Below are 16,319 nucleotides of genomic sequence, written 5' to 3'. Positions count from 1 at the left end.
GGAATATTAATTTGTAATTTAATTGTCTGCCGGTCCCCAAATTGCCAGATTGAGTTTTCCTGCACTGACATCAAACCAATTTGCGCACTTCTCTGAATTCTTGAAGAGTAGGTTCAAAGGGTCAAATACTTATATTTTTTAAATTCTGTGCTGTAATTTTATCTTTAAATATTTTTATTAGTTTCATTGCATAAATGTTACATACAGTAGTTACATGAGAATGAAATAGAATATTAACAAATAGAATAATACAAATGGTATTGTAACCTATGGTACATTAAAAAGTGGAAAAAAAAACACTGAACTACTATTACTTATCTACCCCTACCCTAAAGAGGCTATTGATTTAACATGGACAGACCACTACTGAAAATTTTTAAAAAAGTAACCAATGGGGTCATAAACCAGAAAATAGTTAATCTTACAAATTTTGAAAATAATTGAGGAAAGAACCCCATAAAGAAACAAAATTAAGATTTGTTTCAGTAGTGGAACATCTAATTTTTTTCCAAAGTCAGACATATCATCATATCTGATAAGCATTGATTATGAGTGGAAGGGACAGGATCTTTCCATTTCATCAGTATGGCTGTTCTACCGATAAGGCGAGGGCAACTACATGGGATTGTGAAGCAGTCAAATATCAAACCTGTTGGCCCACTTATTCCAAAGAGAGTGAGAAAAGGATTTGGAGTCAAATTACTATTAAGAGCTAAAGACAAGGTACAAAATACCCCTTCCCAAAAATTGTAAAGGGCATTACCTGAATATATGATACATTGCACCTTCTTCAGTTTTACATTTATCACATTTAGAAGTGAGATTAGAAAAACATTGTGCTGTAGTTTTCTAAGAATCACAGTAGCACAATTAGGTTCCATTGATCCAATCCCAAATGAACCCCTCACTATCAACTTCTAAGGAATTCTGTCAATTTCCACTGGTCACACTAGTTTCTCTTCAACATTTTGTCAGTCTCCATAGAGTTTCCACTCCAAATGTGGATCATGGCTCACCTGAATGAAATGTTGCTCTCTTTCCATTTATGCGACCTGACCAGCTGAAAGTCTCCTGCATCCTGTTTTGTCTGCTCCTGGCCCCACGGACGTTTCCCAGGTGGAAGAGATCAAAATGTTCGCATTGTATCCAAGTCAGGCATCATGAAAGAAAAAAAGATAAGGATTCTTTTATGGCTCCCAGCACTGGTGCCGGATCTCAGAACTGGGTCGGCAGCAGTGAGGCTTCACAGCCCTGTCCCCGCCTCGAATGCTCTTGCTCAACACTTCAGTTGTTTCTCGTGGGATTGTTCCCACCTCTGGCCCCGCCACCTGCCTTTATGTCTCCGCTGTCCCACCTGTGCGAAGACTAGCACCACATGACGTGACCAGCTGCGGCCATCAATGACGATGGAACCCGATATGCTCGTGACTGGACACACTGGGCTACTCATGAATACCTCATTCCTCTTAATGTGACACTGTTGCCTAGTGACCAGATGAGACGTTGAAGGCATGAGATCAGTTGCGGCACGATTGGGAGGTGGAAGACATAAGTGACCAAGGGAGGCAGCAGAACCACAAAGAACAGGGAAAATTATTGGTTACCATGGTGACTGTGTACTCCCATGTTAAATTCCCCACTACAGTAGTTAAAATTCCCTGCTTGTTAATTTTGCCTTTTGTTTACAGGAATGGCACTCTGGTGAGTTCTGGCAGCACTGCACCCCTGTTTGGCTTGCTCGTTATCATGACTCAAGGGGGACTCCTCCCTCTGCAATTCTTCAGTCTTTATTCTGATGCCTTCCTGTTCTTTGGTTCTACCTTGAAGAAGGACTCAGCCCCTTCGATGAGTGCTGTGAGACCAACTGAGTTCCTCCAGCATTTCTGTGTGTTTTTACTTGTCACCAGAAAGGTCCATTGTAAAATTATTTTCATACTTCTCCCACTATGAAGACAGATGCAGTTCTGTACTATCACTCAGTAGTTTAAGAGCTCCGGAGCACGATGACTCAATGTTACGTTTGTGCATGGATTGGCACCATGAAGGTCTGGTAGTCGGTTAAGGTAAAACACAAAAGTCGGCAGGTACCGTGGTTGAAGTAAAAACAATGCTGGAGAAACTCAGCAGGTCAAACAGCATACTTTATAGAGCAAAGATAAAGATTAATATAACCAACATTTCGGCCTTGAGCCATAAATGTTGGTTGTGTATCTTTATCCTTGCTATGTAAAGTGCACTGACCTGCTGAGTTTCTCCAACATTGTCTTTTTACTCTGGTGGGAGGTTGGTGCATCAACAGTTATTTATGTTCAGTATAAGAAGTAAAGGTACTGAAGCTAGAAAAAAAGACCTCCAGACCCCATAATGAACAGAAGCAAAGGATGACTTTCCCATTCAATAAGATCATGCCTGATATGTTTTTTAATGCCAGCACCTGTGTTAACCCCTTATCATTTGATTCTCTTAATAGCCAAAAATCTATTAAATTTCTATCTTGTTACCTTCTTCACTGTAGGTGACCTAGAGCGAGGGGATAAAGCCTCAAGATTAATGGGAGTAGATTTAAGGCAGAAAAGAGGAAGAACTATTTGTCCCAGAGAGTAGTGAATCTGTGAAATTCCCTGCTCAATAAAGCAGAGGAAGCAGTCTTATTAAAAGTAAACAGGTTAATAAATAGATTTTTGAATAGTACGACAATTAAGGGTTATGGGGAATGGGCGGGTAAGTGGATCTGAGTTAATTGCCATATCAGCCAAGATCTTATTGGAAGGCAGAGTAGGCTTGATGGGCCAGAGGGCCTCCTTCTCTTGTGTTCTTATGTTAAGGGAATAGCACATTCTTGGTGCCCTCCTTGGACCTGAGTATTGATTAAGTGACTTTTAAGTTCCATCAACATTGAAAAATACATTTTCATTTCAGTAAAAAGTAAAACCTTTAATTTTATCACAACTTGCAATAATATGGAAGTGGCTAATCTATTTAGTGTTTCCAGGAAAATTATAAGCCCCAGTATCATCTTCCTGATGGATGTTGGAGAGCCTCCATTTATAGTAATCAGGAATGGATCTTCAGGAATATCCAAAGGTTTTCTGCAAAGCTGTGGTGAGGCTGATAATTGAACATTTTGTGTAAAGATCCATCTTGTTGATAGGACGAATCTTCTGAATATTACTCTGGCTTGGACTTGCGGTATCGTAAGGTTTCCTCCACTGGAATCTGCCCAAGATCTGGCTCACCACCACCTTGTGCCTACAACCAAAATGAATTCTGTGAATAACATTACTTCATTTCCTAAATGTGTATACAGTAATTGTTTGAAACTCTTCCACTTGAATGAATGACAGTGCATTTTGTCCACTTAGAATGATTCAACCCTCTGGCAACAGGAAACTTCCATACACTTTAAGAGTATACATGATTGTGAAAATCACTAACTGTGTTTTTGATTTTCAGTAATTTGATTAGATATTACAGGTTTTTCAGTTTTAGTTAAAAAAGCTATCATTGACTATTCTATACCGATGGCTTGATGTCTTTGGAATATTGAATAATTAGAATTGTTTCCTGCTTCAGACTTTATAGAGAGAAGTATCATGACGTGTGCAAGTTGGCAATTAGATGGTTTGTTGCAAAACTCTCTCCTTAGGGCCATTGATTTGTGGCATTTAACTCGACCCTGGAACAGGAGCACAGATGAGATTTAAGCACAGTGTTGAGATGGCGTTCGAGTGTTGGTGATGGCTTGTTAATGTGAGGCCCATTGGCCTTTTCAGACAGAAGTAGGAAATCTCACTAGGGGAGGAGCAGAACTGTCCTTGCCAATAATTATTCCTTAACTGGAAAAAAAGTGGGATTAATGAAAATAGATGATGTTTTGGATTGACTTAGTGTGCTGAAGATGAAGAGCCAGTTTCTGTGCTCTTTCTCTGTGACTGTCATTTTTAGCGGATTACTTTGTGATTTAAAATATGTCTTTTGTGAGATCTGTGCACAAATGAGATGCCAGGTTTCCAACATTCAAACTAGATCCACTTTTCCAGAAGTATATAATAGATTTTGATCTGCTATGATGTATTGTTAAGGTTGATAAGTATATGAAAGCTTTTTCTTTCAATTTGCTAGAATCTAGATCAAAGAAGAGGAAACGTTTTGGCTGGACCTTTGGCATCATTTTTAAGAGCGGTTAGCCAGGGCGATGTCTAACAATAGTAAAGGATTCAATTACTATATTCAGGTAGGAGCAAGCAAATTATAATGATGTGCAAGTGATGGAAATGGTGATTTCACCTGCGCTGCTACAGCTTTGGATGCTCAAAAGAATCTCCACTTTCTGTGTAACGTCACTGCCATAGTTCATTGAGGAAGGTTAACACTGCATGAAGGGAGCAAAATTGATTGTGGAGCCACTCTGAACCAAAAGTGCTAACATCTGTTAACAATATTCCAGGCCCAGATACTGGTCAGTTGTAAGGTAAAACATCATGAGATGGGAATGTGTAAGGAGTTACCCTGTGCAGGGCTGTAACAAGAAGGGGAGGTGTCCTTGTACTCCTGTTAGGTAAAACATCATGAGATGGGAATGTGTAAGGAGTTACCCTGTGCAGGGCTGTAACAAGATGTGAATGCATCCTTGTACTTACAAGATAAGAGAGACATTGATGGATTGAGAGGCAGGAAGCTAGCAGGGAAAGGATAGCAACAGTTTTAGTCATTGGACAAGTAATGATATGATGATGTTCTAAGCACGTATCCAAGGGTATAAAAAATCACCATTTTGCTGATAACGGCAGAATGCATTCTCCGACTAACATTGTTAGTCGCAAGTGTTACAATCCGGTAATAAAGAACAAAGAACCCTGATTTCGACTCAGTCTGGTGTTTGTCTCACTCATTCATGAACAAAGCAGACCTAACACAGTGCCAGCAAAAGCACATTAAACAGTTGCTGTTGTTCTTGGCCCTAACATGTTGAAAGTTCAGGCAGGAGGTCAAGGAGAAGAGGAATAAAGGGCGAGGAGCACCGAGTTCATTATGATAACTTCAGAGAATGATTAGTTCATGTGTTTATTGGAGTTTGGGGCACAGGTGTTGTTCACCTGTGTTTGGGAAATTCATAAGGAATCAGTAATTGAGCCTGATCATCAGTTATTGCTTGACTTCATGGCCATGGGGTGCTCTCAGCCTCTGTGTGGATTACGAGCATTCGAGTTGAGAGTATTAAATCAGTGGATGAGGGTGAACATATCAGGCTGGGATCACAGGTATTATGCTACTTGGAAGGTGTGGGCATTGATGAGAACTCTATGAAAGAGCTAGGAAAATATATGTTCTGTTTCCAGTGCTAGCCAGAGAACTGTCCAGGGAAATCCCCTCTAATTGCATAGAAGGAGGTCCAGACATTGTGAACCCTACGTCTGGTTGAATGACCATTAATATAGCCCCATGCATATACTTCTGGAAAATTCAATAAATAGTATCAAGGGATACATTGCATTATCACAAAAAAAAACCCCACTGTGCACGTCAGAGTTTCTTTGTGTCAGGCACACAACCATTTTCTTATTCCTCGAGGAAGGTTCAGGCCTGCAACATTGGTAATATTATCTTTACCTCCTATGGATGCTGAGAGATCTGTTAATTTCCTCCAGCATTTCTTTTTAAACAAGCATGCAAACTATCTGGAACTGGGCAGATTGAGATCTAAAAGCATTTATATTTTAAAATTAATGGAACCACGTAGCGTACGTAGACAGTGGTTCCTTAGCTGCCATGTTGACTATTCTACTGTGACAAAATTTGTTTTGGAAAATGTTTTCTTTTTAAAATATTTTTATTGAGTTCAACATATAAACCTGGAAAATGTTTTATGCACCAGCTTGATTGAATATTTTAATTTGAAAAGTTAGGCCAAAGTAAAACTATTTATATGTTAAAGAAAGTTTTTGAAATTCCAACCTGTGAAGGCATTTTCAAATCTGTTTTCATTTCTCTCCAGACACTTTCTTTATTCATCTCATTACTTCTGCCTTCATTATCTTGTTGATCATGTGAAGGATTACCTGAGAATAGATCATAACCATTAATAAATACAGTCCAAGTTAGAGTGGAGTGGTTAAGCATTGAAAAATCTGAATGTTGAGCTGGCCTATGAACTCAATATCAAGTTACTTAAAGTAGCTACCCACTTTTAAGTTTAAAAACTAGGGATCTGATACATCCTCACAGTTTGGGGGCGGCAGGGGGTGGGGAAACAAAAACTACAGTGCTGTTCTTTTCAGCATCTCTTATTGTTGGGGATTAGAGGAACCTGGTTCTTGATGCAGGTAATTTGCAATACTTTTCTCAAAATTGAAGCTAAGAACTTGCTGAATGTTGGGACTGTTTCACTGGAAACTGCAATAATAGTTTTAGGCTTTCCAATCCATTGTGCTATCTGTGCTTATATGCCTGCATTATACATGAGATTCCCACAAGCCTCGAATTCCAAGGCTCCTGAGACAACTGCCATAACTTGGCTTCATAACGACTGTGCAGAATGTTGATGTTGAGGTCCAAAAACTACATAGTATTCAAGAATTTTGTGGTGGCAACCCTGCCTCTGCCAGAAGATTATGTACTCAATCCAATGTTCAGTGTTGGAAGGGCCACCTAAGATGGTGATCTGAAGTCCTATTTCTTTCTGGACATTATGAGTGTATTTTGAATGCAACATATATGTATCTTTGTCAATACCAGTAGTGCAAATGAAACTGATTAACTGGTCCTTTTTGCATTTCAAAATGGAATCTTACTGCACCTGAATGCAGTAAATGCATTGATACTTCTGAGGCCATAACGTATGGGCTCCTCCACTCCTCTGCTGATCATTGCTAATTACCGGAAGATCCAATGATACTGTTGAGCTCCCAATGGAGCCAGCATTAATCTTCTGTCGGAAAACTTGTGTCCCACTGAGCTCTGTAATTCTATCACAAGTTGTTATCCTTGGGCAATAGCCAAACCAGTGCCATCTCTGAAAGTGACTGGCTGACTGGTCTTAATCCCAATAAATGATTCACCACAGTAATAGGCAGGCCAAGGTGTTCAGGAATATGGAATATGAATGAATCCATGCATTCCAATTGACTGCATGTGTTTTGATTCACCATTTCTCTCGAGCCCTCCTGATCTACCACTTGCCTAAACCTCTGCCTTTCTGACATTCATCTTCTGTCAATACTTCATCTCCAGTTTTGGGGAAATTCAGGGAAAAGCTAACAGGCTTGCTGAAAATCAAAAATTGCTGGAAATCTGTAATGAAAAACAGAAATGCTGGAAGCACTCAGTAGGTCAGAGAGCATCTGTGGAAAAGAAACAGAAGAATAGAAGCAGGAGTTAGCCATCTGGCTATCCTGCCATTCTGTATTATTATGGCTGATTTACTCCAAGCCCCAACACTTCCCTTAAATCCTGATAAATTTCAATCTCATTATCATTCAAAATTGATTTACTTCCACTTTAAATACTTTTAATGAACTCGTCTCCACAGCTCTCTAGGGCTTCACTACTCTCTGTGAGAACAGATAACAGTTCAAGTTTGGGACTTTTTTTTCTTTTATCAGACCTTGTGCTTACTGGGGGCCTGTCACCTGTTGAAAAACCATGCCTCGAGGCATTGGTAATCTTTGAAAAATCAGGGCTGTTATATGAACAACTGCACTTCAGAAGAATGCATTGGCCATAAAGTGGTTTGCAACATTCTCAGATTGTGTAAAAAAACACTACATTAATGCAGACCCTGACTGATTTTCCCTTCACAGGAGCATTCCAGTAAATTTAAATTGATTACCATCAAAAGTGCCAATTAGAATCCTTAAAGTTCCATTTTCCATACTCAAAGGGTTGCTTGAATTAAGAGGATACTCCCGTTTTGACAGCCCTGTTCCTTTCAAATGGAAAGCACAGCATTGATAATTTTGATAAGTGATAGCTCCTTTCTGAGGCCCTTAACATCCAAAAGAAGCTATCAAAATCAACCTATGACTTGGGCAAGCCAAACAATACACCTCAATATGATTGCTGTCATTACCTGGCTGCTGCAGCCGTTTCTCCACAATCAGTTTTTCTTCATCATTGAGCTGTACTTCATCTGTCTTCTTGTAATAATAATCATCAATGGGCCCAAACCGCTGTGAAGAGAATCCATGTCACAGGAGAATAGAACATGCCAGGATAAAATGCAGTTGAAATGATGACAGTATAGCACACAACCTTATAGCACAGGCAGGATATGCAACATAACGCAAAGCAGGTGAATCAACATGGTAAAAAGAGTGCGGCAGTTGTAAGAGAACAAACAATATAGAACAAGAACATCATTCTGAGGGATATTTTTAGCCTTAAGTATTCATTCTTGCTCTTTATTATGAAACAAAATTATTGAACAAACTTACCTTATTTGGCCAAAAGAAGCTCACGAATAAGACAACTGGTAGGGCCACAGTGAACACGTAGAGTCCCCAGAGCCATTGATGCTTGTCTGCTGCCAAAATTAGCTGCATGATCAAACCAGGCTGCAGACAATTGTAAACAAGAGCCACTGATGAAGAAACAGATTCATTCATGCTCAAAAGCAACTGAAAGCCAGATACATGAAAACACAACAAGGCAAGCTGAGACACTCTGCCACATGATGGCACTGTTGAACAAAAATGACAAGGGAAATTCTCCTGTAAGAGAGAACAGAGCTTCCAAATTCCTGTGACTGGAGATCATCCCACATGAAGAATGAAGGGGCTTCCAATGAGATAACCACCAATAAATGCCAAGTACTTAAGACATCAGAACAGATGGCAAAAAACAGCAAGGACTCAAAGGCATTCTGGACAAAAACTCCAGCTCTTATGGATGGAGCCTCCTGCTGATAAGACTCTTGTGTGTCATGGGGAGAGGGAGATGTGGGAAGTGGGTAGCCGGAGTCCACTAAAAATCACTTTTTGTGAACAATTTTAGATCTTTAATGAACCCTGGAACTCATTTCTAGATGGAACCTGGGAAGATGAATAAGAGGGAGATAACATTACTGTGAACATACAACATCCTCTCTGTGATTATCCCTAAGAATGTGTGAGGAAAGGAGCTCATGTATGCTGATTGAGGCACTTGGGATTACAAAAATGTTCTATTGTTCTTCACTGCAATACCATGTAATTTCAAGCAATAGTATGGAGAAAGGTTCCCTGTACTTGATCATATAGAAATACACTCCAAGAGGTATTAGGAGACTTGAAGAGCTGGATTTTAATTTCCCAGTGTGCAGTCTTTTTTTCCATAACTCAGCCACTGCATGACACGATTATTTCAGTTTCCTATCTATTAAATTAAAGTGTATGTGATAATGGCCGACATGAACTGATGACAACTGCAGTATTTACAGAAACACTATAAACTTAAAGGATATTGCATTTGATGACATGAAAGAATGGAGTCTGGACATTCAAAGGCTTCACCTCATTTTTGTGCCACTTCCTTTGAGACTTAAATTCAGTGTCTGTATAAGAACAGCATTTATAGAAATAAGAAAATAGCAATTGACATCTGCCTTAGCTGCTACATTTTTCCTATACTGATGTACGGCTGCGAGTCATGGACCATCATAAATGTAATGGAAAAAAGCAGAGATGTGGTTTCTCAGAAGAACGCTATGCATATCTTATATGGCCAAAATTGCAAACAAACAAGTCCTACAAAGAATGAAAACAAAATGTGCATTACTTAAAAGAATCAGACAACAGCAATCAAAACTCTTCGGAGACATGTGAACATTTAGTTACAAATGGAAAGCTGGAAGAAAAAAAGCTGAGGCAGACAGAGAATGAAAAAGATAATTGGATTAAGATCATGGTTAGAATCAGGGAAGGCCACAACAACAATTCTGAGATGGAGAGACATGATCACCCATGGTGAATGGCAAGGCACCTGAATGAACAAGATGTTGTTCATCACTGACAAGAGGAAGAATGTTGCTGTGTAACTATGATTAGCCTGACTTCAGTAGTAACAAAAAAAATAGCGTCTATAATTAAGAAAGTGCAATAGGACAGCTGGAAAATATTAATGCGATTGGACAGAGTCAACGTGGACTTTTGAAAGGCATCTTATGTTTGGCACACCTGTTAGTCTTTTAAAAGTTGTAACTAGTGGAATAGATAAAGGAAAACATTCATAAGGCTTTTGAATAAAGTGCCAGACACAGTATAATGAAACAAAAATGGAGCAAATGGGATTTGGGATCATATATGTACTGGATTGCAGATTGGTTAATGGACCGAACATACCAGGAATTAATGAGGTATTTTCAAGTTGATATGTTGCGACTCGAAAGGCATCACAAGAATTGTGTCACAGGTGTTCATAATTTGTAAATAATTTAAGTGAGAGGAGCAGGTACAAGCTATTCCAAATCTGCTGATGTACAAAGCTGGGCAGCAGAGTGAGTTGTGAAGAGGAAGTAGGAGAAGCTTCAAGGGAGAGGGTATGGGATAGGTAATGGAAAATGGAACCTAGTGTGAAAACTTGTGAAATCATACACTTTGGGAGAAAATATTTAAAAAAAAAAATGAGAGACCATAAAGTTCAAAGTGATCTAGATGCCTTTAGTTTTAAAATGACCAAGATATTTCATTCCTCAGATAGGAGTGAGTTGTTGGTATTCTCTCCTTAATGGAGGTTTAGTCAGTAAGTAAGTTCAAGATAGACTTATTTAAGGGAATCAGATTTTTAAAAAAATTCATGGAATATGAAGCAGAATACTACTTACTGGCATATTTCCATGTTATTTTTTTTAAGCCCTTCAATTGGTGGTGTGTTCCCACTTTATTTTCACTTCTAAATTCCAGGAAGCCTTAAAAACCCCATAGACCACAATTAAATTGCCCAAGCATAAACCATTGCAATGATCGAGTGACTGGCATTTGGTAACTGCTACACTGCCTCTTCTGTGGGCGTTGTTCCATCACACGCTAATGGCAGCAAAGGGCAGAAGATGATGGTGGAGTGGACATACCGATCAGTTAGTTTTCCCGGTTTTAACCCTTCCTGCAGCCCTCTTCCACCTGGCTGAACCTTTATCTCTTCACATTGAAATTTACCCCCAACCCACCCACCCCATTTAATCCCAGCCATTCAGTCACACAATGCAAAGCTAGCTATTTGCACAAAAACTACATTTACTTACTTCATCAGCATCGTAGATTGGTTTTATTTGTGCCCACGTGTCCTTTACCCACTGCTTGACTGCCTCCTCATCAGATGAAATAATGAAGTTGTCAAACATAATGTTGGCAGTGAGTGACCAGAGTTCCAATCCAATTGCACTGACTGAAGTCATTTGGAATGGGTTTGTGTCCTCAAAATAGGTTGGATTGGGTATCTTTCGAGGTGTCCATAATCCCTATGGAAACAATGGTGGAATAGTTAGACATTTTTAGATTATGCTATACTGAGAGAAGCTGGAGTGAATTTATGTTTTCCAGGGTAGACCAGAAATCATATATTTCAAGGTTTATGTACAACAGAGGTGGATTTCAGACTGAGGGTATGAAAAGCAGTTTATTAAAAGATAAGGCAATTATGGAGAAAATTACCACACAAAGACATACAGGGGAGATGATAAAACAATGGCATTTTAAAAGTAAATAGATAGAAATTTGATTGCATCCATTTTTTGGTGTACTATATGCTTGTGTTTTCCCCTATACCAAGTTGAAAACATAACAATAATTAAATGAGATCCTCCTTGTTTTCAGAAACTGTTATCATGGTCACTTCCTTTAAGGCAGATGCCAACAATGGCAGTCATATGCTCTCAGCTATAGGAAAAAGATCACCACTGATGATGCTAGAGAAACTCAACAGGTCAAGCAGCATCCTCAGGAAGTATAGCGTAATCAATGTTTCAAGCCTGCGCCCTTCCCGGAACTTTGGTTACCCTTTACAGGTACTCCTAAATAGATGTCTGAGTTCCGTTCTGGATGACTGGTTGTATCTCATAATGGACCTATGTCAGAGAATTGCCCTCCATGTAATACCACAGAGCAAAACGATCGATTTCCTTCTATTCTCTATCTCCGAAGCCTTCTCATTCTCTCTGTTGCTGCGGACCCTGAGCACTCTGCCGACTCTACTGGGCTCTAAAATCTGTCTGACCGGCAGAATATTGAGCCACAGAATCAGAAAAAAACCAGGTCACAGGAGTTAAAATGTGGTGAAATATTCAACATGGTGGCCACCAAGGCCACCTCTAAAAAGAGGTTGGACACCAGCCAACATGGCGGCCACCATAGATAGGCCTGATTTTCACTGTAATCCCGTAAGTTTTATATTTTAAAAATTATATTAAAAAAATATTTTGGTAGTATGTGCGGATGGATGCAAGTACCTGTATTTCCTATGGATGTTGCATGAGTTTCTCCAGCACATTTATGTTTTGCACTTGATCCCAGCATCTGCAGACATTCTCTTTTAACATAACTGTTGAAGTGATGTCTTCATGGAAAACTTAAATTTCAATTTTTTAACTTTAAATTTAGACATACAGCACGTTTACAGGCTAAATCAGCCCTACGAGTCCTTGCCACCCATTAACCTATACCTCAGTACATTTTTGAAGGTTGAGAGGAAATCAGATCCCCCAGAGAAAACCCACACAGACACGGGGAGAAAATACAAACTCCTTACAGACAGCGTGGGATTCGAAGCCCAGTCTGGTCCCAATCACTGGCACTGTAAAGGCGTTGCGCTAACCACTACGCCAACTGTGCTGCCCATTCTGAGAGGACTTATGGGTGAGAATAAAAAAAAAATGATGGGAGGAGATAACAGTGCATGCACCTTCTGGGAAGCTTTTGCCCCTTTGACTGATCAGTGGCAACATTGAGTGTGTTGGGGTTAATTTACTACTTATGATAACTAGCTGTAGGGGTGGGGGCATATTAACCACACAGGTTTCACTGCCTCCAACACTAATTAATAACCAAGATGACAAATTGTGAATAATGGGTGAATAATGATGACATTATGTGTGGGTGAAAAATGATAGAAAATTGACACTGGTAAACCAAGTCATAATATCCTTTTGAGTGAAATTTCAACTGGAGAAAGGTACTTTAATTCTTCCTCCTCCTCCGACTTTCCATTAGTTCTATATCCTTTAATCTCATTGGCTTCGGAGATACCTTGTGATTGCTTTGCTGATTCACGACCCAGAAACCCTGTTTCTCCCACTGTGTGTCTACCTTCACCTGCTTTCTAGAAAAAAGTGATTTCAGCTAAAAGATGTATGAATAGTTCTAAATTATGGCAGATGCAGCCTAATAACAAAATATGCCAACAAACATTTTTCTTCAAACAATTCTTTTAATTTTCACTGCTGAAGATGTGCCAGACAGACCAGGCTGACCAAATGACATTTCAGGTGCGGACCCCCAGTAAAAGACCTTACATCTGTTCTTCAGCTGAAACTCATGCATGATCATTATGAGACCCGTAAATTGAAGGAGAAACACCTCATATTTTGTCTGGGCACCCTCCAACCGGATGGCATTAACATCAACTTCTCCAGTTTCTGCTAGGCCACTCCCATTCTCGCTCTCTACCCTTTCCCTCTGTCTCCATTCCTCCAGCTCTCTACCCACTTCTCTCTCCATTTACAGAGCCATCCCCCATCCACCTGCTTACTGGTGTTCCCTCCCTCCCTTATCCACCTATTACCTCTTGCCCGTGGGCCTGTGCTCCTCCTTCTGCAAACCCTCCCCCCCCCCCCCCACCATTTTATTCAGACGTCTGCCTACATTTTGCTCATAACTTAATGATGGGCTCAGGCCTGAAATTGGTTGGATCTTTATCTCTGCTATATATAAAGTATGCCGTTTGACCTACTGAGTTTCTCTTGTGTTGTGTTTTTACTATAATCATTATGGAGTTGGGTTATGTATTCTGTAATTCATGGGAACCAAGGGTAAATGTAATATCAGAATCCTGTCCTCAGATGCAATCATCAGGAGCTGGGTATCAAACTTTGCACACTCTGAGGGCACAAGCGATAGCAGATGCTGGAATCAGGAACAAAGATCAAACTTCTGGAGAAACTCAGCAGGCCAGGGACATTCAGTAGAGGGAAAGGAATGGTTGATACTTTAAATCAAGACTCTGATTCAGGAGAGATACAAGTTGTGACCTGAAAGATCAATTGTTCCTTTCCCTCCATAGATGCTAAAAACGAACTGCTTGAGAAAGTGCTCAATCCACTGAGTTTGTTTTATGACTCACAGCGACTGGTCTGCATAAACAACTCGACTTATTAATAACCCATAATACAAATGCTACCGGGTGTTCAATACTTTTGGCTAATGTATGAGGACCGTTTCACACAAGGACATTCAAAGCAACATCAAAGAATTGACCTTGTAGTTGGGATTGGCAATCATTGGTGCTTTCCATTTTCCTTTGTAGTTAGGATTGGGGATCATGGGAGGTTTCCAGGTTCCACAACCTGCAGTCTTGCACAGAGGGTTTGGGATCTTCGGTTCTTCCCATTCACCATCCATTTCTATATCCCTGTTAAAACAACAGTTAAAAAACATCCAGAATGATCTTTAATAAAAGATAAGGAAAAAGTTTATTTATGAATTTAGGGTATATAACATTTGCTTTTAGTAAGTCTAACTTTAAATTTTGCAAATTACTTTTTGTTCATCTTTGAAGGGAAATGTTTTTTGGCATGTGAGTAAAAATGGACATTGAATGCAGATTGTGTGAGGTAGGCTTTGCATACACAGTTAAGGCTTTAGATGAGGAATGAACCAAATCAGAAAAAAATGCAGTAGATGAGGTGAGGAGAACCGTATCCAAGGAGAACTCACACAAGATAGTGGGACCAGACAATATACTTGGTTACCTGGTTGGGTACCGAAGGAGTATGCAGAGAATTGACGGGTCTTTAGGGATATTTTCAACACCTCACTGCAGCAGTCAATTGCCCCATCTATTTCAGGTTAGCACAATTATCCAGGTACCAAAGACAGCAACAATAACAGGTCTAAATGACTACTGCCCCATGGCTCCGACATCCACCATTTATGAAATGGTTCGAGTGTCTGGTGATTGAACACACCTACCAGAGACACTGGACCCGTTTCAATTTGCCTTTAGAAGAAACTGTTCCACTGTTGATGCTACAGCCTTGTGCCTCCACTCTTTCTTGACCTAGCTGAAGAACAATGCCTCATACACCAGACTGTTGTTCATTGACTTCAGCTTAACACTTAATACAATCTTCCCCAAGAGACTGATGGAGAAGCTGTCTTGGAACTCAACACTCCTCTCTGTAACTGGTTTCTGAACTTCCTAACAGAAAGACACAGTCTGTCCAGGTTGATAACAGAATATTGAGCACCGTCAGGCAGAGCACAGGTGCACCAAAGGGCTGTATGCTCACCTTGCTGCTGTTCACACTATTGACCCACGAATGCATCACTAGATCCATCTCCAACAGTGTCATCAAGTTTGCAGATGACACAACAAGAGTTGGCCTCATCAGCAACAATGAGTCACACTACAGAGAAGAGGTGGAGAATCTCATGATCTGGTGTAAGAATAACAACCTGAGTCTCAACTTGGTGAAGGAGATGATCATGGACTTCAGGAGGACCAGGAACAACCACCCTTCTCTACACATTCAGTAACTCGGTGGTGTAGAGAGTAGAGAGCACCAAGTTCCTTGGATTTCACTTAACATGTCCCCACTTGTCAAGAAGGCGCAACTATGACTGCACTTCCTGAGAAGATTGAAATGGGCAAGGCCACCATCATGTCAAATTTCTACAGGAGCTCTATTGAGAGCATCCTGGCCGGCTGCATCACAGTGTGGTACAGTTGCTGCAGAGAAATGGATTGGATGTCAATCCACAGGAACATAAGAGTGACAGAGAGGATCACTGGATTCTCCCTCCCCTCATCAACATAATCTACTAGGATCGTTGTCTGAAGAGGGCACGCAAAATCACTGAGGATCCCTTCCTCCCTGCACACAGCATCTTTCAGCTACTCCCATTGGGAAAGAGATACAGGAGTATCAGAAGCAGCATTACCAGGCTGAGAAACGTCTTCTTCCCATGGGCAGTGGGAAGGCTGAATGACCAAAGGAACTGCTCACACTAACTATCCCAGACCCTAATATATAGGAAACAATATTTTTTTAAATATATATGTATAATGAATTGTTTGTCTCTATGTGTGTTATGTTTAGTTGTGTGCCTGCATGTTTTGCACTGAGGACCAGA

At 40.1% G+C, this 16,319-nt stretch overlaps 1 protein-coding gene across 3 annotated transcripts in view; it reads right to left on the bottom strand.

Moving 5' to 3' along the window:
- Positions 1-261: 261 nt before the first annotated feature.
- The window catches only part of LOC138740527 (calnexin), a 35,850-nt gene continuing 19,792 nt past the window's right edge, over positions 262-16,319 (bottom strand). For all 3 annotated transcript variants that reach the window (XM_069893316.1, XM_069893318.1, XM_069893317.1), the window contains exons 10-15: positions 14,442-14,595; positions 11,216-11,431; positions 8,433-8,552; positions 8,069-8,168; positions 5,956-6,059; positions 262-3,249 (exon numbers count right to left, since the gene is read on the bottom strand). In XM_069893316.1, the coding sequence (XP_069749417.1) occupies positions 3,169-3,249; positions 5,956-6,059; positions 8,069-8,168; positions 8,433-8,552; positions 11,216-11,431; positions 14,442-14,595 (775 nt within the window). In that variant the 3' untranslated portion in view covers positions 262-3,168. The remainder of the gene's footprint in view (positions 3,250-5,955; positions 6,060-8,068; positions 8,169-8,432; positions 8,553-11,215; positions 11,432-14,441; positions 14,596-16,319) is intronic.

Source organism: Narcine bancroftii, chromosome 8, assembly GCF_036971445.1.
Source record: "Narcine bancroftii isolate sNarBan1 chromosome 8, sNarBan1.hap1, whole genome shotgun sequence".
In the NCBI taxonomy this organism is placed as follows: Eukaryota; Metazoa; Chordata; class Chondrichthyes; order Torpediniformes; family Narcinidae; genus Narcine; species Narcine bancroftii.
The sequence above is the reverse complement of the archived record's forward strand: the minus strand, read 5'-3'. Positions and strand labels throughout refer to the sequence as shown.